Source organism: Penicillium soppii (assembly GCF_028829465.1).
Source record: "Penicillium soppii strain IBT 18220 chromosome Unknown utg000003l, whole genome shotgun sequence".
Classification (NCBI taxonomy): domain Eukaryota; kingdom Fungi; phylum Ascomycota; class Eurotiomycetes; order Eurotiales; family Aspergillaceae; genus Penicillium; species Penicillium soppii.
Genome location: NW_026643233.1, coordinates 2,423,243 through 2,447,033, shown reverse-complemented (window position 1 = coordinate 2,447,033; position 23,791 = coordinate 2,423,243). Strand labels below are relative to the sequence as shown.

Below are 23,791 nucleotides of genomic sequence, written 5' to 3'. Positions count from 1 at the left end.
CCGAGAGAGTTCGGCCAAAGGCCTCGGCGACTACAACATTTTTTTTCTATCTAATCATCGAACCCCCACTACAAGTAGCTATTGACTTAGCTATTTAATACCTCTTAAATCACTCTTTGACCTTTCGCCTGAGGGCGTCAGTTCTGATTTCATCATGGCTACTATGACTATGACACAGCAGACTAAAAGGGCCGCCAAAAAGAACGCAAAATCGGTGCCAGAGAACGAACGGTTCATGCGAGCATGTTCAGACATTGCGAATGCTCTCATTCAAGATTATGAGTCGCAAAGGGACTCGACAAAGCCCAAGAAGGATTTGAACCTGAACAAGTTGCGCGGTACCTTTTCGAGCAAGCACTGCTTGTCTTCTCAACCGCCACTCACGGCGATCATCGCCGCAGTACCAGAACACTACAAAAAATATATCCTGCCAAAATTGATTGCGAAACCCATTCGTGCGTGTACATTTCTCAGGTGGGAGCCTTGAATCTTTGCTAATTCCTCATTTTTAGGAACCTCATCTGGTATCGCTGTGGTGGCGGTTATGTGCAAACCCCACCGTTGTCCCCATATCGCCTATACCGGTAACATTTGTGTCTACTGCCCTGGTGGCCCAGACTCCGACTTCGAATATTCGACTCAGTCCTACACTGGATATGAACCAACTTCTATGCGCGCGATCCGCGCTCGTTACGATCCATTTGAGCAGGCGCGAGGACGTGTGGACCAAATCAAATCTCTCGGCCACAGCGTCGACAAAGTGGAATACATTATCATGGGTGGAACTTTCATGTCGCTTCCGGAAGATTATCGCGACAGCTTCATCTCGCAGCTTCACAACGCACTGAGCGGATACCAAACGGACAATGTCGATGAGGCCGTGCAGGCCGGCGAAATGAGTAATGTGAAGTGCGTGGGTATCACAATCGAGACGCGACCGGATTACTGTTTGGATACACATCTGGACAGCATGCTTCGATACGGATGCACGCGGTTGGAAATTGGCGTGCAGAGTCTATACGAGGATGTTGCAAGAGATACCAACCGCGGTCACACTGTCGCGGCGGTAGCTGAGACTTTCAAACTCGCCAAGGATGCCGGCTTCAAGGTTGTCAGCCACATGATGCCCGATTTGCCAAATGTCGGAATGGAGCGTGACCTTTTCCAGTTCCAAGAGTACTTCGAGAACCCCAACTTCCGTACCGACGGCCTCAAGCTATACCCCACACTTGTCATCCGAGGCACCGGTCTCTACGAGCTGTGGCGTACCGGCCGTTACAAGAATTATACCCCCAACGCACTTATTGACCTCGTCGCACGTATCCTCGCTCTTGTTCCCCCATGGACCCGTATCTACCGAGTCCAGCGTGATATTCCCATGCCTCTGGTTACCTCTGGTGTGGAGAACGGTAACTTGCGCGAGCTGGCGCTGGCACGCATGAAGGACTTCGGTACAACCTGCCGTGACGTTCGCACCCGAGAGGTCGGAATCAACGAGGTCAAGAACAAGATCCGCCCATCGCAAATCGAGTTGATCCGCCGTGACTACGCTGCTAACGGTGGCTGGGAGACCTTCTTGGCTTATGAAGACCCCAAGCAGGACATTCTCATTGGTTTGCTTCGTCTGCGCAAGTGTAGTGACACCCACACCTTCCGTCCTGAGTTCACCGGCCAGCAGACGAGTATCGTCCGCGAGCTGCACGTCTATGGTTCGGCCGTCCCGCTTCACGGACGTGATGCGCGCAAATTCCAGCACCGTGGTTTCGGAACCCTGTTAATGGAGGAGGCGGAACGCATTGCCCGTGAGGAACACGGTAGTCGCAAGATTAGTGTTATCTCTGGTGTTGGTGTGCGCAACTACTATGCTCGTCTCGGATATACCCTCGACGGTCCCTACATGTCCAAGATGCTGGACCCGTGGGAAGATGAGGAGTAAAGGAATTTGATGACCCAAATAAAAACAAACAACTGGCTTTGAGAGCTCAGTATCTGGTTCTGCATCCACTGGCGTTGGCGGTCTAACTAAAAAAAGCTGTCTTCATTTTCAATGAAGGACAAATGATTGAATGTCTATACCAAGTTTTATATTTCTTCAAATGCACTCAAAGGACTTATCAAGATATCAGAGAGCTGACAATAATTCTGAGATTGGTCTATGTACAATTCACAGTTCTGCCATCTTTGTCCTCTAGCAAAAAAAAAAAATTACTGGGAATCCTGCCCCGCAACGCCTTTGAAGTGAAGACTGACCTCGCTCGCTGGCAAGATGAAAGAATCCAGGTCTATTGCATGGTGTAGACATGGATGGTTGATGGCTCAGTGCTAGTAAAAGCTGCCTCTCGGCCTTGAAGCACCTTCCATCCAATAAGTCCAGACCATGTTGTACCCATAAAAAGCCCCGAGATATAAGCCCAAAGAACTGGAAATCGACCGATAGTGGTGTCGTTAGAACAACGATTAAAAGCAAATAGTAATTTCAATGCAGCGATATAGCGCCTCCCCTGCTGTCTCGCATGTGAAGGTAAGCCTGGAGACCGCAGAAAACGAAAAATCCCTGTAAATCGAAGAAAATAGCAAATTGTCAGTAACTGATTCCTCGTGCAACAGCTAATCCCATCCGATAATGAGAGGGGGAGCGACGAACAGCGTAAACGATCACAGCGGTATAAATAGAAGCAGCAACTGCGGGGCCATCTTCTGGTTCGCCTTCTGAGCCGGTGAATGAAGTGTTGTTGCTCTGTATCCAAGAATTTCTTGTTAGCGCCTGGTCCCCATTCATGGATATTACGTATGCCTAGACAACGGGTCTTTGGGCGGGTTGATAGTTCGATGAGAGTGATCGGGGGAACATACACCGTACAGTGAGCCGAGAACTGAGAGGATGACGATTGCGAAAAGGGAGATAATGACACTGTCCGACAAGTGATGTGTTAGAATGACGAAACTCGATGCAAATCATCCGGGGTGGAACGTACCATGACCAGGCGTTCAAGGCGGAGACGACGGGCTTCATTTTGGCGATGGGAGATAGAGAACAGTTCCAGAGCAGATTAATCGGAACGAAGGCGTTGAAGACAAAAGAGGCGCACGGCTAGTACAGTTGAGGTTGAAGTCTCGAGATACGGAGGCGGGCGGACCTTCAGTTGATAGAAGCCCCTAAGCCGCTTTCGGACAAGCCCAGACCCGAACTGCCACCTCTGTTCTCCCTTGTTCGACTTGTATGCTTTCAAGATCTTTTGTGTATTCATTTTATTTAATCGTCATGTTTATTCTATTTTAATGTGTCTTGTTCCATTCAATGCACTCATCAAACGTCACCCCAGAGCCACCAAAGATGTCTAGTGCACTGCCAATCGTCAAATCCACTCTTCCCTTGCTACTTGTGTGAACCTTTTCTAGATCTTGTAAATGACGTGCACCACCTGCATAAGTCACGGGGATGGTACACCATTCAGCCAGTCTCGAGACCAGTTCTTCGTCGACGCCTTGTTGCAGGCCCTCTACATCTGCAGCGTGAATCAAGAACTCAGCACAATATGGTTCAAGGAAAGAGATAGATTCTATAAAAAGTCAACAAATCAAGAATTGACAAAAGCGAGGTAAGTACTGGAAAGTCTTACCCTGGTTGATCTCCATCTCCGTGATGGTTTGCCAGCGGTCCATCGCGACAAACCAGGTATCGTCTTTCCTGCGGCAGCTCAAGTCCAAAACCAGCTTGGACTTGTCACCACCCAGGGCTGAGAGTACAGACTGAAGCCGCTCAAGAGAGAACTTGCCCTCTGGGAAGAGGAATGAAGTAATGATCACCTGTATCCCGCATTCCAAGATTAGCATCGCAGCATTCGACATTGACTATGACGCAGCGCAAGCAAACAGGAATCCACGCAAATACATATCAAAATATTGACGTTGAATTCTCGACCAAGTGCGATCGAAATCAAGGAAAACTCAATTGTACAAAGTCCAGCTTACCTTGTCTGCGCCTTGGTCGATCCAGTATTGCGCATTTTTATCTGTAATGCCTCCAGCCACTTGCAGCCCACCCGGCCATGTCTTCAATGCTTCCTGAGCGGCCTCTTCATTGCCTGGTCCAAGCTTCACGACATGTCCGCCGCGCAAATCATGCTTTTGATAAAGTCCGGCATAGTAGCTAGCCGGAAGTGTGGATACGTAATTGGTCTTCAAGTCTGCAGCTACCTGGCTGAGGGTACCACCCACAATCTGCTTGACCTGACCTGAATGTAGGTCAATGCACGGCTTGAATTTGGTCATTTTCTGGCGAATTGAAGATCAGTTTATTCGGTGACGCTGTGTGAGTCGAGGGGCTTATCGTTCTTATCGCACGTGATGATGATCTTGGGGTCGAAAAACTTCTTGGGCCGAGCCGCGACTGTTTTTATTCTATAATTTGATTCACATACTCACAATGGTGTTAAAACGCAAGAGAGAGACCACCGTGGTTTCCAAGCCTAAGGCTAAAGAAGAGACACCTCCCTCCGTGGACAATGCGCAGGACGTATTCCGCAAACTATTCGAAGCGCAATTCGAGCCTCTCGATTTGCCAGCTCCTACCGCCAAGGCTGCCAAAACCTCAAATTCCAATGATGACGAGGATGAAGAAGATGATGACTCCGACATTTCCGGGTCGGAGGGCGATTGGGATGGGATGTCCGATATAAGTGAAGAAAGCAACCAAGTCGAGGTGGTTGAGCATAAAGATGCACGCGCTGCGCCGGAAGACAGGATGGACAAGAAGACCTGGAAAGCGTTCATGGTACGTGATCGGTCACAATTACGTACTGTTTCGTTATTAACACAATACATTGCAGAGTGGAAAAGTTTTGTCCTCTGTGGATAAGCCCAACGCCAATCCCGAACCTACATCCAAGAAGGAAGAAGAGGAAGACACCCATGATGTGATGAACCTGAGGCACGATCTTGCATTGCAGCGACTCCTCACAGAGTCCCACCTACTCGACTCTGCCGATGACCTTGCCCCCACTGGAAAAAACCGCCTCAAGGCTTTGGATCTGCGCATGCAATCACTCGGTGCTAAAGATTCGCTGTATGCACAAAACAAAATGCCAACTGCACACCGACGAGGCATCAAGGCCAAGGCTGCAACAAAAGAAGACAAGCGCCGCCGTGAGGCCAAGGAGAACGGCATCATTCTCGAAAAGCCCAACAAAGTATCCAAATCGAGCAACAATGGGCGACGAGAGCGCGGTATTGGTGGAGCCTCCGTCGGCAAGTTCTCTGGAGGCACTTTGAACCTTAACAAGCAAGACATTGCAAATGTTCAGGCTTCCGGGCGCCGTATGATGGGTGGAAGGGGAAAAGGCAAGCCCAAATCCAGGGGCGGCAAGCGCTAAGCAAAGCGATCCCTAAGAATGGGCCTTTTTCCATGCTTGAACTCATTCAATCGCTTGTGTGTCATTTCATCTATGCTCCTCTAAAATAAGAGAGAGAAGCAAATGGGATTATCCATGAGCACCACGCACGATCCCACTCGCAATCCCTCATGGGGCTTGAGCCACCGCTTTAATCTCGACCTCTATACTATACGTGGTGTGTCTCGCCTCGCTCAGCTGGTGACCCAGAAACCACTTCTTGAATCTCACCCACCATCGCCCCCGTGACCTTATCACTGGTTGGGGCGTGGTACATCTATTCTGAAACACCGATACCCATGTTTTGGTCGTCGGGGTGACTTCCGTGTCGTCAAGATTCTGATCAGTCTGTGCATGAAAATTTGGTCAAAGTCAAAGCTTTGGAAGTTCGTGCAATATGCGAACGACGTTATCATCAAGATGAATGGAAATCCACGATGTGGAGCCTATGCTTGCCCTGCACATCTCATACGGTCACAAAGGCAGGCAGCTGGGCTCTGAGAGAAGCTTTCTGTTTAGTTGTGGCTTGACAAATGTATATAGCTCTCAGTTGATATTAATAACACATTCTTGCACAAAATTATTGATTTAAACAAAAATTTGGCTTTTACCTAGCATATGCGAATACCTAGATAATTATAGCACATCGCAAGGCATCATCAAAAAATGTTTCAATAAATTATCCTTTGGGAATGGAAGATATTTATATATTGTATGCCATCATGATATTGGTGTCAGGGATCAATTGTTTGGAAGGCGAAAGGTAAGAACCATATGAACTTGAACCTATGAACAACTTAACCTCGTAGGAGATGAAATAGTACCTAGGTATAGGATATAATAGATACGATGACATGTAAACAGTCTCACAACACTAGCTACATCGATCCTCTTTCTTCATGCTTTCTGAATTCGTTATCTGAAGCGGCGCACCCGAGCCAAGGTTTGATATATATACATCCGCACCTAAGAAGACCCGAGGGGTAAAAAAGGAAAAACAAGATAATTACTTAAATTCTACTATCATAGTTTGATAGTACAGTACGTCCCGAAACTGGTGCAACCCCTACACTCTTTGAGTGACTATTTAGCCCAACTGCCAAGAAGCGCTAGACCCTATTTGGAACATATTCGGGATAACAATATTCCTGTACCAGTCTTGATACCGTAATTTACCTTGGTTAAAATACGCTGCCAAGTCTTATAACTGTATTAGCAATATAGGTGACGGTAACACTGCCGCCTCGGGCTCCCGGAGCCAAAACCTGAGTTAGTCCCCCACCGCCCTGAGCTGCTCCCTGAGCGACCATGAGCAACCCTGAATGCTGCGGCTGGCTCACAACATGCTTCTTTTTTGTTTCACTTCCTCCGATGATAAGCGCTTTGCTGCTCGCGATCGCTCCTAGGAGCTCTAGGAGCCACGATGTATCTCCTAGGGCACTTTTGCACCCAGGAGACATAAGTTCTGGTCCTAGGAAGTCCAATACTTCTAGTGCGGGACCATAAATTTCTGTGATAAAGTGGTAACGAAAAATGCAAAGCCTCTTCAGGTGCACTAGGTGTTGCCTGGATCTGGATAGGACGCTCCGCTCACAGACGCTACAGAGCATATATAAAATATGCCAAGGGACTTTGACGGACCTTCTGTGATACTGCTTATCTTTAACTCTACCATTATATGAAATTTAAATCAAGGCACCACCTAAATGGCTTCAACATAGCCTACTCATAATAACAAACTCTCCTACCCGGAATATAGTTTGGATACGCTTTACTATTATAGCTTTCTCTATATTTGGCCTAGTGTTAACTAGTCTAAACTCGACTATTAGGGGACTCGCTATCGTTTTGCGAGACTGAGCAAGATTGAACACGGCACCCACCGACTACTGGCCGCATTTAAGCCCCAGTATATCAGCATGGTTAACACTTTGTGAAGCCCTACTATACTAGAGCGGTGACTGCTTTACGCTAGGTGAGTGTGGGTGATATAGGTAAGAACTTTGCAGACTGGGTGGTAGAGGTGAAAACGGAGACAGATCTCGTCCCTAGGGGTGATCGGCCCCGCCGTATACTGATACTGACCCTATCTTAGGATATCTTGGAGAAATTTTTTTAGCTTAGTGTTACGGCCTAATCGAGATGTCAGACCAGGGCGGTATGGCACCGATTGCATATCGATTCTGCCCTGGAAAGCAGCTGCATGACTCGCTAAGTCAGGGGTTTGCCCCCTCCTGTATATAAGCAGTGCAATTGAGGAATAGGTTTATTCCTCAAGGAATAGTCTTTGTCCATATTGCAACATACTTTTGTGAGACATCTTCAACCTTGCCTAGTCAATATTTTTTGCCTTAACAATTCTAATCCTTCTACACCTGACTACCCAAGGAAGGATGGTTCACCCGCCGAACTCTATCCGCTACGGCCCGGAGCCCCCCCGCTGTGGGTACCTCAACCCAAGCAAGATCACCCACTCCAGGGGAAGATCTCTCGGTAAATCTCTCGGCAACAAACCTTCGTATCCAGCAACTGGAAAGAATGAAAGCCGCCCGAGAAAAGATCGCCGAAGCCTAGCGCTAAGGGCTCGCCTTGATATAGATTGCAAGATTTCGAACCTAAAGAAAGTTTATATAAAGTGCTTGCTTACCTTGCTTAACGTATTTGCAATTTCTCGCTTTCTCACCTGCCTCAGTCTCGCGCTGATTGTGACCGCTCATTTGTCCACCCCTGGGTAAATTAACTTGCTTGTCTTGTACCCGAGTAAGCCTCACCCAAACCCGCCCGCGCCCACGAAACCCGACTCGTAGGTTGGGTCGGGTCGTAGTAAACCACGGGCAACTTTTGTTTTGCACGTTTCTTCCCTAAAGCAGCAGAGTCTAACATACATACATGGAATAGAAATGTGGTCTTCTATCCCTTACATCAACTCTATGTCCCCTTTATCTTGTCCTAGCTTCGCTTAAATGAGATAATGTCATGTCCTTCGCTGATCTATCACTTGGGGGATGTTGGCGAAAGTTTTGATAGCTCTTATCCATAGACGGACCGAAAGACGTATTCACAAAACACGGCCCCGATCAAGGGTCTGCGATCGCATTAATTAACAATTCGTGTAACTGTAACTGCAAGGGAGGGAAGGTGCTTTTTTCAAGCATCAAAAATCTTTTCACCGCTTATTTTCATCATGTCGAGTCTTGAGCCATCGCTAAATACCTAGAAAATTGTTGAGATACGCAAGGGGGGACTATTAAAGGTTTCTTCATACCCATATAGGGCTTGTATGGAATCTTCATCTAGTGTCTGTACCTATGCCCCCGGGTGTTATACCTATAACACAGTTTCCAGGTCATCACTTGTCTTAACTTGAAAGTCAAAAACTGCTCGATCGTGCCTTCACAACCACGATGTCTGTAGCGTTCCTTGAAGCTCCTTTATCCTACCTTATCTGGTTTGGCATTCCGATTATCATCGGACTCGGCTGGCTACAAACCATTCTCAAACCCCAACCATTGTCTCAATTCCCGATTGTCCACGATGATCGGTCAGAAAAAGCACCAAAAAAACACAGCCTACGTCTACATGTTACAGAAGCGTTCAGGCTGCTTCAAGATGGGCTAGCTAAGGTTAGCTATAAACCCTGAGATTCTTTGGGTTCATGAAGAAAGGGCATCATATAGCCTTCTGGCCCTACTACTTGTTCCCCTTTGGTTGATCGCACAATTGAGCTGATTTGAATCTGACTACTCCCTGTAGTCTCCCACTGGGTTTCACCTAGCATCGATGGGTGGCATCTCCTTCGTCTTAAATCCCAAATTCGCAGATGATATCCACGATAATAAGAATCTGAATCTGGCCAAGGGATTTGAAAAGGTAAACCCTAAGGGGTATACTCTGCGCTCACTCGCTCAAACACTTGAGGCTGATATGAATTTTCTTGAATTTTTTTCTTAGGAGTTCAGCGTGGCTCTTGATTGTTTCCAGCCATTCAATGGTGCTTGTAAAGATGGGGAGCTTGTAGCATTCATGATCCGGACAAAACTTACACGAACTCTTCGTATGTCCACGCCTTTGTTCAAATGTTATATGACACATGACTTCGGCATCTTTATTCATACATTGGTTTGATGCTAATCGAATTCTAGAAAAGGTGACTATACCGCTGGCTGAGGAGGCAACGCTCGCTTTCAGAGCGCACTGGGACAACTGCAACGGTAATGGACTAAACCACACGCAAACAGAAATCTAAGAATCATAGCACTGACATATATCAAGATTGGCGCAGAGTTCCACTAAAAGATAGTATCATGATGATTTTGGCGCAAATCACGTCACGGGTATTTGTCGGCGAACATTTATGCCGCGATGCCACTTGGTTGCAAGTCTTGACTAAGTACACCGCCCACGCTTTCACTGCAGAAAAAGCAGTTCGTCCATGGCCAAGATTTCTAGTCCCCTTAGTGTGGAGAATGCTGAAACCATGCCGAGAAACGCAAGCGGAATTCGACAAAGCACAGAGAATCATCCATGATGCTATCAAGAAACGAAAGTCTGAACCGCATTTGGTCTTCTCTGACGTGATGCAATGGGCAGAGGAAGCAGCAGGGCAATCGGGGTATAATCCGGTTGTCGTACAACTCGCCTTCTCTGGAGCTGCCATCTCTACAAGCACAGACTTCCTGACTCAGTTAATTGTTGACCTCTGTGAGGATGATGAATTGGTTAATGAACTTAGAGCAGAGGTGACTGCTGTCATCAAGGAACGAGGGTGGGAAAAAGGCGCCTTGCACGAACTGAAACTCATGGACAGCGTGATGAAGGAAAGCCAACGGCTGAAGCCACTATCACTAGGTTTGCTGTCCCACCCATCAATCCATAACAAATAGTGGGCATTGAAGTCCCTCAGTACTAATCAATTTTCGGTTAAATTAGTTTCGATGCGGCGCCTTGCTCTTGAGGATGTTCGACTTCGTGATGGAACACTACTACCGGAGGGAACATTGTCAAGCGTGTCATGTAGCCGCATGTGGGACTCTTCTGTGTACCCTCAGCCAGACGTTTTTGATGGCCGTAGGTTTCTCCGAATGAGGGAAAGCTTGGACCAAAAGACCAGGAACCGAGCGCTGTTCGTTTCTACCGCTCCTGACCATATGGGATTTGGACATGGTCGCTCAGCGTGCCCAGGCCGGTTCTTCGCTTCAAATGTGCTCAAAATCACCCTCTGCCACCTGCTCTTGAACTACGACTTCAGGTCAATCGGACCAAAAGCGAGGGTGATGACTTATGGTCCTCTACTCATATCAGATCCGTCCGTTAATGTGGAAATAAAGAGGAGAAAGCCGGGGTTTACGACGGAAGATGGTAGTGTGTAAGAGGCGTTATCTAGCGGACCAACTTTAAGGCTTTCGTAGCGATGAGCATAAGATCAAGGCATACGAGAAATTGGCAGGATCCGGTTTTTTGCCCACTCAGATTTTTCTATGGAGTTTCAAATGCTCATTCAGTAATCTATTCGGGTTTTCCACGCGCCACATTCGTTCTTTTCACCCGCCTGCACGTCTTGATTCAGGATACACAAGTAGTATTGAACAATTGTGGGGTCATTCTTTGGGATCCTAAGGAAAATAAAAGCCTCTCCCGTTCAGATATAGCAGTATCGAACTCCACTGTCAATCATGTATGAGAAAATCTGAGTGACCACGGCGGCGACGAGGCGGGTAGCATACAATTCAAATGTTTCGCCATTCTTGTCAATGACATCCTGGGCCAGATGCATCTGGTGTAAACCCGCCACAAATTCGGGGATTGTCACCTTGTGCGGCGCTTTGAACTCCACTGCATACACCGGTGTTTGTATTTCGTCTGCCACGTGGTGCACGCAGAATTGGTCGGCGCCTCGATTGCGTTTTCGTGAAGTGCCATCCCCCTTCTGTCTCTGCGCTGCTCCTCTCGCTTGCCCTCTGCGTCTTCCATGCCTAGTGTTCGCCGGTCTTTGGGGTGTCTGCGTATCCTGAAGACTCATTTGCCCCAAGCTGTTCACTAGCAGAGTTTCAGATGGATTCGCACGATCATAGAAAGTCACTCGGCCTTGGGTCCCAAACTCATGGCAAAGGGCATCATCGTCCCACAAAGTATAATAATCTTTTCGACAAAGTTATCGACAGTATCTCGCTCAAAATTCCGAAGCGACGTTTCTGAATAGATTGGGTTGTTATCACTTACATCCTACTAGCAGAATCAAACTAATTTGCCTGCAATAAAGAGTTTTCAGATTCTTATGCCTTAGGTTCTATTGATCTTTAGGTGCTATCTTATCTTTATCAATATAACCGAAGAAATACTAGATATTAGTTTTCTTGTTTCTCTCAATATAGACCAAAGCTCCTGGTTGACTACCGGTATATACTGATACACTAGCTATATGATCTGTCTTCTGTCAGAATAGGGTGTTTTATCTTTTATCCAATAGTGGTGGAGGACAATATACAGATCGTCGATATTCATAACCGGCTTCTCTTTAACGGATATATTGAGGTTCTAGTGTATAACCAGATTTTCTTTTATATGCTATAGTAGTATTTGCTTCAGTAATGTAGGTGACGGTAGAAAGAACGCCTGTTCCTGCGCCTTGTCCTGAGTGTTTCTCAGCCCGTAGTTCTGGGGTACCTGTTCCGTTGCACGTGACCCTCGGAGCTAATGCATGCCCCTTCGGTTTGGTTGGCTCTCGGTGGCCCATCAGTAAGTTGCGGCCCCTCATGTCGTAGGGCATGAAGGTGTCACATGTATTGAAATTTACATGCTAATACATACTTGAAATTACTATGTAACGTTCGTACGAGGAAATACCCATGCAGCTGTCGGAAGAATCCCAAATATAGACTAGCATTTCTTGGCAGTGGGGCTAAATAATCACTTAAAGAGTGTAGGCAATTGCACCAGTTTCGGGACGTACTGCAATTGGGGCAATAGGTTAATTGGAATTTGTTCCAAGGATTCTATATGAAGTAGGTGCAAGCAGCGGTGTAAACGTCATATCACGGCGAGCCCTGGAGGATATCCATGGACCGTTCTCTAGACTCATTATTGTGGTTAGAAGAGCCTTGGTTTTCACGAACGACAAATGTATAGAAACCATTTGATGAAAGTTAGACTTGAAGCAAGGAAGGTATAGAGCTTCACTACTGATTGAGTTCACGAATAATTTGAAAGCTTTGACGAACGTCTCAACAGAAGAAACATGAGACTAGCAGCCTACACCTACCGACAAGATATACGTACGCAATTTTCCAGATGACCTTAGTGACCCTAGCTTACCAGTTTTGCAATCCTTCACACCGTCTCGCATGGAGTTTACAAACGTCCCGAGAGGTCCGACAAAGCCCACAACGCCAAGTCCTCACTTTTGCGATGCCAAGAAGACCAAGATCTTTATCCAACGGTATGCACGAGTTAGATGAGCACGAGGAAAAAGTAAAGCAGCCGAGATTTTGATTTGCTGGTTAGTTGATACCTGGCATAGTGTAGTATAACTCATTAAAAACTGTGTCCGAGTCATTATTGGAGATATGCATATGCATCCATATACCCACATCACCTCGCCGAGTTGCAATTCCCATGGTCACAGCTCATCTCACGCAATCGCCAGGTCCACATACAATGCTCATATGTCGACGATCAGGGGCGTTCTGAGACGCCCTGTAGGGTCAACCCTTTGCATTCGTGCCAGAGACCGCGCGTGTCCCAGTCCACAGGGTTCCATACAATATTGCATTGTATGGAACTTTCATTTCGGGTCGACAGGTCTATTGGGCTGCCCAAAATTGAAACTTAGTGGAGTGGACTCGCTCATTTGGAGCTACGATCCTGACATTTGTCGCGGACCAAGAGGTAGATTCAATAAATAATTGGCGAATTGAACAGGAGTGAGGTTTTGAGTTTTGAATTCTGCGGTGACGGCATTAGTTTTTGCGTGAGACTAGCTTGCATTCTTCCCGGAACGCCCTGGAATGCTTCATATCAGCTTGTGTAAGCCAAGATTCTATTTAGATGGAGTCCGTCGGGAAAGACAGGGGCTGCGTTAGATCTGCAAATCCCTTGGTCCAAGCGCTTTATTGGAAGCACCATGCCAAATAGATTGAACACAGCCTCATAGGTTCGTAATACAGGCAGATATATTCTTTTATTCTATTTACTATTCATCCATATAGTTTATTTTGGAGAATTCCGTGAAACAATAGCTTCTCTCCACTGTGGCTTTCTCACTGACTTCTGGCAGATCTCAGTAGATCCCCCTGACATGACAGTCACCATTTGAAACAGAAGCTAATAAAATAAGAATACAGAAATCAAACAGAGAATACAAATTAAAAGGTCTTATCTGATGAGAGCCACCTTGGTTGATTTGTGAATTACAATATGATTGGAGGGATTGAGGGAATCACATGAAAAGCATAGGTGAATGAATACAAACGTTATAGATTAATTCTTAACACGCCTCTCACCTTGGTGGGGCCGGGATCTACCAAACTGAGGAGACGCCCGTTGATATCCTTCATCCGTATAACGTATATTTTCTCAGTGCGTTGTCCTAAAACGACGGGTAATCAATTCTGTACGTGATTAAATATCACCATCTAACGTCTTCGGGGTCCAGTAGCCTGGGACCTCAACCTACACTCTGAGACTGCTGCTTGTATGGATGATGATGTGATTCGGAGGTTTCCAGAGCCAGACTAGTCAGACTGCAACCATAACTCAAGCGACACACACAGAGAGAGAAAAAGTTCCAGACCCCTATGTTGATCAGAAGTGGAGATGTCGCACCTTCAATCCGGGTTGGATGTCGGGCCAATCTACCAATGCGACCAACTAAAACAGAGTAATATATTCGGTTACCCGAGAAATGGAGAGACGGGACCCTCTCGGAGCGGCGGTCGCGGCTTTGAGAGACTTAGGAAGAAGTACAAGGGTACTTTCGCCATACAACAACGGGCTTGGCGTTGGGCATCAAAATTGAGGGCCGAAGAGCAGAATTGAGATCTTTCAAATTGCCAAGTTAATTTCATTCAGCCTTAGCCAGCCCTGTTCAGCCTTGATCAGCCTTAACCGAGCTGTAGAATCCCGAGGGAAAAAACACTCCGAAAGTATGAGATTGAACGTTCAATACGTGAGGATTTGCAGTTCAACGATCAATCGCAGACGATGACGAGGTCTTGGCAGGCCCGCTATGGAATCTAGGCGGGTTTGCGCGTGGCTTCATTAGTGCTCATCAGTGGACCTGATAGAAAAACTATATTCAAGCCATTTAAAAGAACAAAGTACTGAAAGATAAAAAAAAAAGATAAAAAGAATAATAAAACAAGAAATTTAATTCAACTTGTACAAGAGGATCGACAATCACCATTTATGCACTTGTATCTTTTGTCAAGCGTCAAAGCTAGAAATCTTGGATGCATTCCTCACCCCCCGGTCCACCTATGATCACTCCGAACTGGAATTGAAGCTACATTGGTCAGATAGCTTGCCGGTAATGCTTATCTCAAATCACAATGCATCCGTCATTAGGTTTTAAACCCTGTACCCAGCCGCCCCCTTTCCGAGGCTCTCATTGGTGAGTTGGGCTCTATGAGAAGCAAGGGTCAACACCCCTATACAGATTATAGATCTAAGGAGAATGTCTACGTAAGTCAATGGCGTTTTTTGTCCAATGATTCATCCTGAAGCAATGACAGATAGTCAACATGACGAAGCTTGGCATTCGGTTGACAGATAATTGTCACACTGGGTAATATTCCACACGTGGGGAATTCGAGCTCTGGAAAAAGAACTCGAGTTTCAGGCTCTTCTTTTACAGGTACGGTCTAGATGTTATCCAAGATATCCAGTCTGCCAAGTCTTGGCGTCGCAAGTATGATCAGCTCAATTGTTTAGCTTATCATACATCCTAAGTTGCCTGCAGGTGTTCGGCACCCAGAAGGAATCGGGAAGGATCAAGATTGCAAGGTACAAGATAAGTGATTAGATCGAGAGCAAGCATCAGAGCCCTTCTTCTTCCGACGCCTTTTGCTTTTTCTCCGATTGGAAATCTAATGGTTGAATTCAGACTTGTGCTGCACATGCTATGCAGATCATTTGTAATGTACTGTACACGCGTTTTGGAACAGGAATTACAGTGGGTAATAGAATTCGCCCTACGAAGTCTAGGTCACAGCACTGTTCACCTGTAGTCAAACATGCACCCGAATAACTCGTGGGGAGTTCAAGAATGCGCTTTCCCTAGGGTAGACGTCAGCCAGAGAGGCTTAGAGGTGACACAGTAGATACACGACCAGTGCACGCTAGAGACATACATAGACCATTCGTATGTGTGTCATTAAGGAATTTCAAGCTAGAACATTGAGTATTCCAAGTGCGGATCATGACCCGTACGTGTCAAATTGAGCGACGTCGATTTTACCAGATCAGTCGGATCCTTGCCATTTTCAACCATCAAGGGGAGGGTGTAGTGGCCCCACTGGTCATACCCACAGTGGAGCACGTTTAGTTGACTCTCAGATGCATGGGTCCGCTGAATATTTTGTGTTTTCTTTTTAATGATAGCCGCTATAGGGGTTTCGTGCTAGAATTGAGATACAAAAGGGTGCTTGGATTCCATGGAAGAGACTTCTAGACCTTCAAAACTCTTTAGCCCGATGAAATTATATTCCCACTTCTGTTGTCAATAATCATTTGTCATTGGATATATTCAACGTGATTTTATTGTTTATAATAATAATCCATCATGACTTTGTCTCAATTCAGTTCGACTGAAACACTCAAAGACCCTAGGGTTACCACACGTTCTGTTGACTCAAGCCCTAACCTTTCACCTCGGGACGAGAAGGACATAAGTGTACCATCAACACCAGCAGAGTCGATCAACCTCGAAAGTCAAACCCCCGCGCCACCACCATATCATGTCTTCCCTCGATCTCGCAAGTTGCAGATGGTTTGCATCGTCTCTCTCGCTGCCATCTTCTCTCCGTTATCTTCCAACATTTACTTCCCTGCCCTTTCGGATATTTCAAGGGTAAGTTCATTGTTCAAACAATCATCGCAACAATTTGACGCTCACACCGTTGCAGGAGCTCGACGTCTCAATGTCATTAGCCACCCTCACCATTACGATATACATGATTGTGCAGGGCATTGCCCCAAGCTTTTGGGGCTCATTCTCCGATGTATTGGGCCGTCGTGTAATCTTTATTGGAACATTCGGTGTATACATCATTGCCAACATTGCTTTGGCTGTCTCTGACAACTATGGCGAGCTCATGGCCTTCCGCGCTTTGCAGGCCGCTGGGAGTGCCGCCACTATCTCCATTGGTGCCGGTGTCATTGGCGATATCACCACCTCTGCGGAAAGAGGCAGCTTGATTGGAATTTTCGGTGGTGGTAAGTTATTCGCTCAAATACTGTATGCTCCAAGCTAATATCACTTAGTGCGCATGTTGGGCCAAGGAGTCGGACCAGTATTTGGCGGTATCCTATCTCAATATCTTGGGTTTCGGTCTATCTTCTGGTTCCTAGTGATTGTATCTGGAATCAGTCTCCTATCCATCCTGGTTTTCCTACCGGAAACACTTCGCTCGATCGCTGGAAACGGCACTGTTCCCCTCAAAGGCATCCACAAGCCATTCATATACTCAATTACCGGCCAAAAAGATGCCGAAGAGAGCTCAGCACCCATAGGGAAGAAGGCCAAGGTTACTTTCAAGACCGTGTTGGCACCACTCACTTTCCTCGGCGAGAAAGATGTCTTCATCACCTTGTTCTTCGGCAGTATCGTGTACACCGTCTGGTCGATGGTCACCTCCTCGACTTCCGCCTTGTTTGAAGAAAAATACGGTTTGAACTCCATGGAGGTCGGCCTGACCTTCCTTGGAAATGGCTTCGGTTGCATGACTGGCTCCTACACAATCGGTTATTTGATGGACTACAACCACAAGCGGACCGAACGCGAATACTGCCAGCAACATAACCTTCCTATTGACACGCGCATCAACTCCAAGTCCCACCCCGACTTCCCCATCGAGTACGCCCGTATGCGCAACACATGGTGGATTACTGCTATCTTCATCGTTTGTGTCGCTGTTTATGGAGTTTCTCTCCGTGCCCATCTTGCAGTCCCCATCATCCTGCAGTTCATCATCGCCTACGGCTCCACCGCCATCTTCACCATCAACAGCGCTCTGGTTATTGACTTGTACCCTGGTGCTAGTGCCAGTGCAACAGCTGTCAACAACTTGATGAGATGTTTAATTGGCGCTGGAGGTGTTGCAGCTGTGCAGCCCATCATTGATGCAATCACTGCTCAGTATGCTTTCCTCATGCTCGCTGGCATTACAATTGCTATGGTTCCCCTTTTGATGGTTGAGATGAAGTGGGGCTATGGATGGCGTCTCGAGCGACACGAGCGATTCCAAAAGAAAGAGAACAAAGTCTGAGTTCAACAACTTCGATGGGAGATAATATTGGAATATTTTGGATATTCTGGATTTTAGGTGGAAAAAAGGATATAGATTGGGCACCGAAACCCATCACTTTCATGACTTGATGATTTGGGTTTGACTTCTTGGTGCAAAGCGGTGCATATATGATTTCACTTCTTTCTTGAATACTTTTGGCGAATATTTGTTATTATTTTGGCTGCACATATATTTAGATATTTGAAATATGGCCGCATCTTCATGGCTTTCGGCTTTTCAATGTGTGTTCCAAACTTCTGTTGTAAACGATGGATGGTAGATATCAATCAAAAAGAACATTTACTACCGAACAAAAGTCGTTGCATAATGGTAAACGTTTACCCAAGGACTTACAAGTTTGCTGAAATCAGGGTCCATTTAGTCACATGATACGTCAATCAATGTTAAGCCGTCGGGGTTGATTTCTCTTCTGTAACCAACCATCATTTTTCATCAGATAAGCCCGAAAGCAATGTGCAGACCCACAAAGTGAATCCTACCTCGCCTGGACCCCAAACTCAATCATGGAACATGCCCACAACCTTTACAAGAAAGATGTTGATTTTGCAGCCTTGGCGCTACAATCGCGCGACTTCGCTAAGTAGTACGTGAAATGGCCTGTGCCAACCATGCAAGTCACTAGTACTGATCGTTCATAGCTTGAAACCAAACAACCAGCTGGACTTTACCGATCCAGCCGCTGTCCGGTAAGTCAGCGGAGCCTAGTGCCTGACATCCCGAGAGGAAGTGGATCTGACTTGGCGTGCAGCCAGCTCACTACAACCCTGCTGCAACAGGACTTTCATCTTAAAGTTGAAATTCCCGAAGATCGGCTATGTCCGCCGGTATGCATGTACATATTATCACTTGTGTGTGCGCAAGACTGACCCGGCGTCTAGGTTCCAAATAGGTATGTCGTCGCCACTGACGACATCAGTTTTACAAGGATGTGTCTGACGCGCAGATTAGACTCAACTACATTCTCTGGCTTCAAGCCCTTATCGACTCGACTGCAGGAGGATTGAGTGAGGGGTACGATAGAGATAGAGAAGTTGTCGGCCTTGACATGTACGTCCGTCCCCGGTCCCCCCTCTCCGAACCTTGTCTAACAAGGTGCAGCGGAACGGGATGTATCGGGATTTACCCTCTCTTAGGCTGCACAACACGGCCCGGTTGGAAGTTTGTAGCCACTGGTATGTTCTTGTGACCGATAATCTTCAGCATCCACTGATCGTCGTGATAGATATTGACCCGGACAACCTCCGTACCTCTCAGCATAATGTTACCTTGAATAATCTCGACTCACGGATTCGAATTATAAATTCCGATCCCGATGGCCCACTCTTTCCGCTCGAGAAACTCGGCCATGAAACGTAGGTTTTTCGGGATGTCCAGCAAAGATTATCTCTGACCACTCACTAGCCTCGACTTCACCATGTGCAACCCACCTTTCTACACATCGCGCAATGAATTAATTGAATGCGCTAAACAGAAAAAACGACCTCCCTTTTCAGTAAGTGGTATCCTCCTCTTGGATTCTACTGCACGACAATCACGCCTCCGGCACAAACTAAACTTCATGTACTGTGCTTACCTTGCATCCAGGCATGCACTGGCGCCGAGGTGGAAATGGTGACCCACGGTGGGGAAGTTGATTTTGTGAGAAAAATGATCGACGAAAGCCTGCATCTGCGTGGCCGCATTCAGTGGTATACATCCATGCTAGGAAAGCTGAGCAGCATTTCTGTTCTTGTTGAGACATTGGTCAAGCACGGTAACCATAATTTCGCGGTCACCGAGTTTGAGCAAGGGAGCAAGACGAAACGGTGGGCATTGGCGTGGTCTTGGGGAGATCGAAGACCTACTATGGTAAGTCAGATCTTTGCCCGGTTTCTGAACTGTCCGTGGGTTGTCAAATCTAATCAAACACTAGGATGTGGCGAGAGGAATCCCTAGTTTGCCCAAAAGTCTTTTTCCATTTCCAGCTGACTACACGTTCACACTTCCAGCTGATACGTCTATCGATGCATCCAGTGTCATCCTAAACAAAGAGCTCGCTTCTCTACCTTGGTATTGGAGCTGGGATCAGCATAGTTCTGCGGGCACAGGATTCGCCTCCGAAAATGTCTGGTCAAGACAGGCGCGGCGGAAGATGAAGCTTGCCGGGGATAAGAATGCAGTCAAGTTGAAGGAGATTCCAGACAAAGTAGCACTAGGTGTACGTGTGTATCTACGCCTGACCCAAGGAGACAAACCAGAGGAACAGAAGGTTCAGACTTTGGTGCGGTGGGCTCAAGGGACGGACACCGTTCTATTTGAAAGTTTCTGTGGGATGGTGAAGAGAAAAATGGAAGCGAGATAACTTCACCGAGGGTACAAAAAGCCAGATGAATCCCTTGCTTTGGTATTTGCTAAACTCAAACATGAAGACATCAAAATGCAATGAGCAGGTTCTCTATGATTCGTGTACACCATCCAGTTTCGTATGTACTAATTTCCCGTAACTTCGGACTGCAACTCCTTCAGACGATCCCATCCCTCTGTTCCATCCCAGAAGTCTTTACCCTTACCCAAAATACCTCGAACAGCACTTCTGGCCTTGAAACGCCAGCCCTTAGCAACAAGCTCGGCCTCCTGATCGTCCGCAAGCGTCTGACCCTCACGGTCCATGGGACCAAACTTGGCATATCCATCGCGCACAAGCTTCTCCGTAGCACGGACAACCTCAAGCCAAGGCTTCTCATCGCCCATCTGGAAAGCACCCTGAGCATTAGCAGCGACGGTAGCACGCCACGCCTTCTCATGAGCCTCGAATGCCTTAGCCGGACGACCACGGAAAACCTCAACGCGAGCAACAATGAGCCACAAAACCGCCGAGTGAGTGATGAGCGGGACGACATTGTCGTCTACCAGGGAGAGAATCTGACCGGCAAGTGTGCCCGTGCGAACAATCGGGGCCTCGGACGCATCCTCAGAGCGGATGAGGAGATCCTCGTAATCGAAAGCCGTGTTGAGGAATTCGACCAGCAAGCCCAGAATACGCACGTCGATGCACTTCTCACCGTTCTTCGCACCGATCAACTCGATGATCCGCTTTTGGGCGGTGATCACCTCGCGGAATGGCGTCGCCGGCGGCGGGATAGAAGCAGCCACGGTCAGAACATTGTCCCAGATGCGGGCGTCAGTTCCCTTGAGCTGTGCTGCACGTTGAAGCGCGGCGAGGGCCTCGCGTTTACGCTTGTAGGGGTCTACGTCGGCAGGGGTCTCGCCTGTGACTTCGTCCACTGTGTCGGGGCTAGATTCTGGCGCGGAAGTGCGAAGCATCGCGGCTGCGAGGTTGCTCCACGCTTGACCATCTGTGTCATCTAGCTGAACGGTGCGAGTGAATGTATCGGTTGCCTCGTCCCATTTTTGGAGTTCAAGTTGCACACATCCGAGGGCGAACCAGGCGCCGTGATTCAGACGGTTGATGTGCAAACTCTTTTTGTACGATGCCTCTGCCTTCTCCAGATCCGGTGGGGTGGCGGTGAGGTAGTGGCGAGCTAGAGAGCGTTGGGCACGGGCGTATCGCTCACCCGAGACCTCCCAGGCGCGCTCCCAAAGCGTTTCATCCTTGTCAATATCTCCCAAAATGCAGAACAGACGCGGTGCATCTGCAGGCAATGGCGAGCGCTCTGGTCCCTCGAATTGTTCATTTTCGTCATTTTCATCTGGGCCAGTAGCTTGGTAGAGCTGGCGGCGAATGAGCTTCTTTGCCTTGCCTTCACGCTCGGTGGCGGCGTAGCAGAGCGCGGCTTCAGCCCACATTCTAAGTCTCTCGTAGATTTCGAGCGCGGTGCGGAGACCACCCAAGTCAACCCAGCGCTTAGCAAGTTCAGCCTCGAGGCTCCATCGAGTTGAGAAGTTGAGAATCCAGATGTGTTCAAGTCGGTCAGCGGCAGGGGCAGACTCGGACTGCTCAGGGCGCGGAAGGAAAGTGGAAGGCTCGCCTGATTCATTCTGGGCTGCCTCGTCGCTAGTTGCGGTGTCTGCAATGACCTGATCCACCAATGCCTGCATCTGCAACACAGCTCGCTCGACTGTACGCGAGCGGTAGCCCTCTACACGACTGCGGACCAGAAGTGCCTGTGTATAAATTTGCCAGTTGGAGCTGCCACCTTCAAGGACTCTAATAGCGTAGGGGTTTGTTTCTTCACGGGTGAGACCGTTCTCGGGGGCGGTATTTGTGATAGCAGATGCCAGGGCCAGCAAAATTGCTGAATCCACCGGGTTGAGGATGGGCTGGTTGTTGGCATCGATAGAAGACAAGGAAGCTGAAACTGTATCCTGAATTGCCAAAGATTGTTCGTCGGGCTTTTGGTCAGAGAAAGAGATGGACTCAAGAAGTGTGTCATCGTTCAGATCCAACTTTTTGGGACCGGAGGGCTCGGAAGATTGTGATGTCTCATCGGCACTCTTGGCGAGTACCACCAGCTGACTGATATCGCGATCTTGGAACTTTGTGCGCTTGCCCATCTTACCGGTCAAGGCAAACTCAAAGTTCCGTACCTTGGCTGCCTGGTCAATGTCCTCGCGTGCCTTTACATCGAAGCTATGATGCGTGTGGATAATGGCCCTTTCTAACAAGAAGCGACTCCTCTCATTGGCATTCAACTCGGCCTTGTCCAGAACCTCCACATCTTTGTAGATCACATCTTGCAAGGTGCTCGTAACCTCCGAGAGCATCTTTTGGTGGAGGAAGTTGGTTCGCATGCGTGCAGTCTTTGCCAGCAGTGGTCCATCGATAGCTGCATCGACCAGCAGGGCTTTAGCGACAGCAAACAACTCGGGGTTGGGTGTGAGCCTGTATGCTGCTTCTCCGTCCACTGACAGGTCACGGATAATCTTTGCCCTCACAGCCTTGAGAATTGTGGGGTCGGTTCGAAGAGAGGAAGGCAACACGGTCTCGGCTGAGTTGAATTCTAGTGGAGGTCCGGTGACGTTGGACTGTAGAAAGCTGAACAAAGCTGCTAGACCAAGGTGCAACAATTGCGATTGCTTCTGTTCCGTGGATTGGTCATCGGTGGCTTGAAGAGCCAAACGGGCCTGCTCTGAGACAAACGTGGTGTAGGAGACTTCGTCGCTTGCGACTTGTGCGAGAGCTTCATTCGAGTCATGACCCAACACCTGCTGAGAGAGGGGCAGGTTGATGATTGGGACGATGTTGTCTGACGTCAATCGGATCGGGTCGAAGAGGTCTTTGATGGGCGATGCGCCATCGAAGGCACTGTCCAGTGTGGACGGATATACAGAAGGTTCGGCCATCTTGAACTTTCTCCAATGAAGTTAAGAATGAACCCCGCGATCTTTTTCGATTTTTTTGCTTATCGATAGTGTGCGGATAACAGCAGTGCGTGGTGTTAGAACACAACTCGTCGAATGTTCAGGAACCGGAAGTATTGCCACGCGTCGGCATATCACATTATTAATCCAATGCCTGATACAGCCCTGGAGGCTATGTGTTGACTCTGAATAGAATGTTATCGTCTTGACACATATGTATGAATTAGTTATACATGAGTTCTTAAAGTCCCAGATAACTCCCATTTAAACCCCCTCTTACGATACAATAAAGCAGAAACGTGACCAGTTTCTTGGCCGAAAGTCTTATTTCTGCCTGATATATCCGACATTTCTACAACTTCATGGACTTCAGTACTTCGCGGACACCTCCATTGTATCATGAACCATATAGTTAACTCTGAAAGCTCTTATGTCCGGTCACCCTTGCCAACCAGAGTGAGGAGCGCTTGTGAAAGATGTCGTCGCCATAAATCTCGGGTAGAACCATACCTTGATCGTGATTCGATCAGCTTTTAGCAATGAGGAAAATACTGAGTTCCATATAGTGTGATCCTG

At 47.6% G+C, this 23,791-nt stretch overlaps 9 protein-coding genes across 9 annotated transcripts; 5 read left to right on the top strand and 4 right to left on the bottom strand.

The window, feature by feature from the left end:
- Nucleotides 1-154: 154 nt before the first annotated feature.
- Nucleotides 155-1,936, top strand: N7529_003039 (Elongator subunit ELP3; the record flags this gene model as incomplete). The annotated part of the gene is made up of 2 exons (XM_057238566.1): nucleotides 155-455; nucleotides 513-1,936. 2 exons carry the CDS (start codon nucleotides 155-157, stop codon nucleotides 1,934-1,936), a joined length of 1,725 nt encoding a protein of 574 aa, XP_057101177.1.
- A 645-nt stretch (nucleotides 1,937-2,581) lies between these two features.
- N7529_003038 (uncharacterized protein) lies at nucleotides 2,582-3,013 on the bottom strand (the record flags this gene model as incomplete). Its single annotated transcript, XM_057238565.1, has 3 exons — nucleotides 2,582-2,737; nucleotides 2,854-2,911; nucleotides 2,976-3,013. The coding sequence occupies 3 exons, from the start codon at nucleotides 3,011-3,013 to the stop codon at nucleotides 2,582-2,584; spliced, it is 252 nt and encodes an 83-aa protein (XP_057101176.1).
- Nucleotides 3,014-3,276: 263 nt separating this feature from the next.
- N7529_003037 (1-(5-phosphoribosyl)-5- ((5-phosphoribosylamino)methylideneamino)imidazole-4-carboxamide isomerase HIS6) lies at nucleotides 3,277-4,272 on the bottom strand (the record flags this gene model as incomplete). The annotated part of the gene is made up of 3 exons (XM_057238564.1): nucleotides 3,277-3,560; nucleotides 3,621-3,807; nucleotides 3,973-4,272. The coding sequence occupies 3 exons, from the start codon at nucleotides 4,270-4,272 to the stop codon at nucleotides 3,277-3,279; spliced, it is 771 nt and encodes a 256-aa protein (XP_057101175.1).
- A 154-nt stretch (nucleotides 4,273-4,426) lies between these two features.
- N7529_003036 (uncharacterized protein) lies at nucleotides 4,427-5,372 on the top strand (the record flags this gene model as incomplete). Its single annotated transcript, XM_057238563.1, has 2 exons — nucleotides 4,427-4,774; nucleotides 4,830-5,372. 2 exons carry the CDS (start codon nucleotides 4,427-4,429, stop codon nucleotides 5,370-5,372), a joined length of 891 nt encoding a protein of 296 aa, XP_057101174.1.
- Nucleotides 5,373-9,170: 3,798 nt separating this feature from the next.
- N7529_003035 (cytochrome P450) lies at nucleotides 9,171-10,759 on the top strand (the record flags this gene model as incomplete). Its single annotated transcript, XM_057238562.1, has 5 exons — nucleotides 9,171-9,260; nucleotides 9,342-9,444; nucleotides 9,533-9,601; nucleotides 9,663-10,238; nucleotides 10,320-10,759. 5 exons carry the CDS (start codon nucleotides 9,171-9,173, stop codon nucleotides 10,757-10,759), a joined length of 1,278 nt encoding a protein of 425 aa, XP_057101173.1.
- Nucleotides 10,760-11,028: 269 nt separating this feature from the next.
- Nucleotides 11,029-11,409, bottom strand: N7529_003034 (uncharacterized protein; the record flags this gene model as incomplete). The annotated part of the gene is made up of 1 exon (XM_057238561.1): nucleotides 11,029-11,409. One exon carries the CDS (start codon nucleotides 11,407-11,409, stop codon nucleotides 11,029-11,031), a length of 381 nt encoding a protein of 126 aa, XP_057101172.1.
- Nucleotides 11,410-16,167: 4,758 nt separating this feature from the next.
- N7529_003033 (uncharacterized protein) lies at nucleotides 16,168-17,872 on the top strand (the record flags this gene model as incomplete). The annotated part of the gene is made up of 3 exons (XM_057238560.1): nucleotides 16,168-16,455; nucleotides 16,511-16,820; nucleotides 16,869-17,872. The coding sequence occupies 3 exons, from the start codon at nucleotides 16,168-16,170 to the stop codon at nucleotides 17,870-17,872; spliced, it is 1,602 nt and encodes a 533-aa protein (XP_057101171.1).
- A 545-nt stretch (nucleotides 17,873-18,417) lies between these two features.
- Nucleotides 18,418-20,255, top strand: N7529_003032 (DUF890 domain protein; the record flags this gene model as incomplete). Its single annotated transcript, XM_057238559.1, has 9 exons — nucleotides 18,418-18,497; nucleotides 18,553-18,600; nucleotides 18,663-18,738; nucleotides 18,831-18,961; nucleotides 19,013-19,086; nucleotides 19,137-19,266; nucleotides 19,316-19,406; nucleotides 19,499-19,762; nucleotides 19,827-20,255. 9 exons carry the CDS (start codon nucleotides 18,418-18,420, stop codon nucleotides 20,253-20,255), a joined length of 1,323 nt encoding a protein of 440 aa, XP_057101170.1.
- Nucleotides 20,256-20,383: 128 nt separating this feature from the next.
- N7529_003031 (Glycoside hydrolase superfamily) lies at nucleotides 20,384-23,197 on the bottom strand (the record flags this gene model as incomplete). Its single annotated transcript, XM_057238558.1, has 1 exon — nucleotides 20,384-23,197. The coding sequence occupies one exon, from the start codon at nucleotides 23,195-23,197 to the stop codon at nucleotides 20,384-20,386; it is 2,814 nt and encodes a 937-aa protein (XP_057101169.1).
- Between the last annotated feature and the right edge of the window lie 594 nt (nucleotides 23,198-23,791).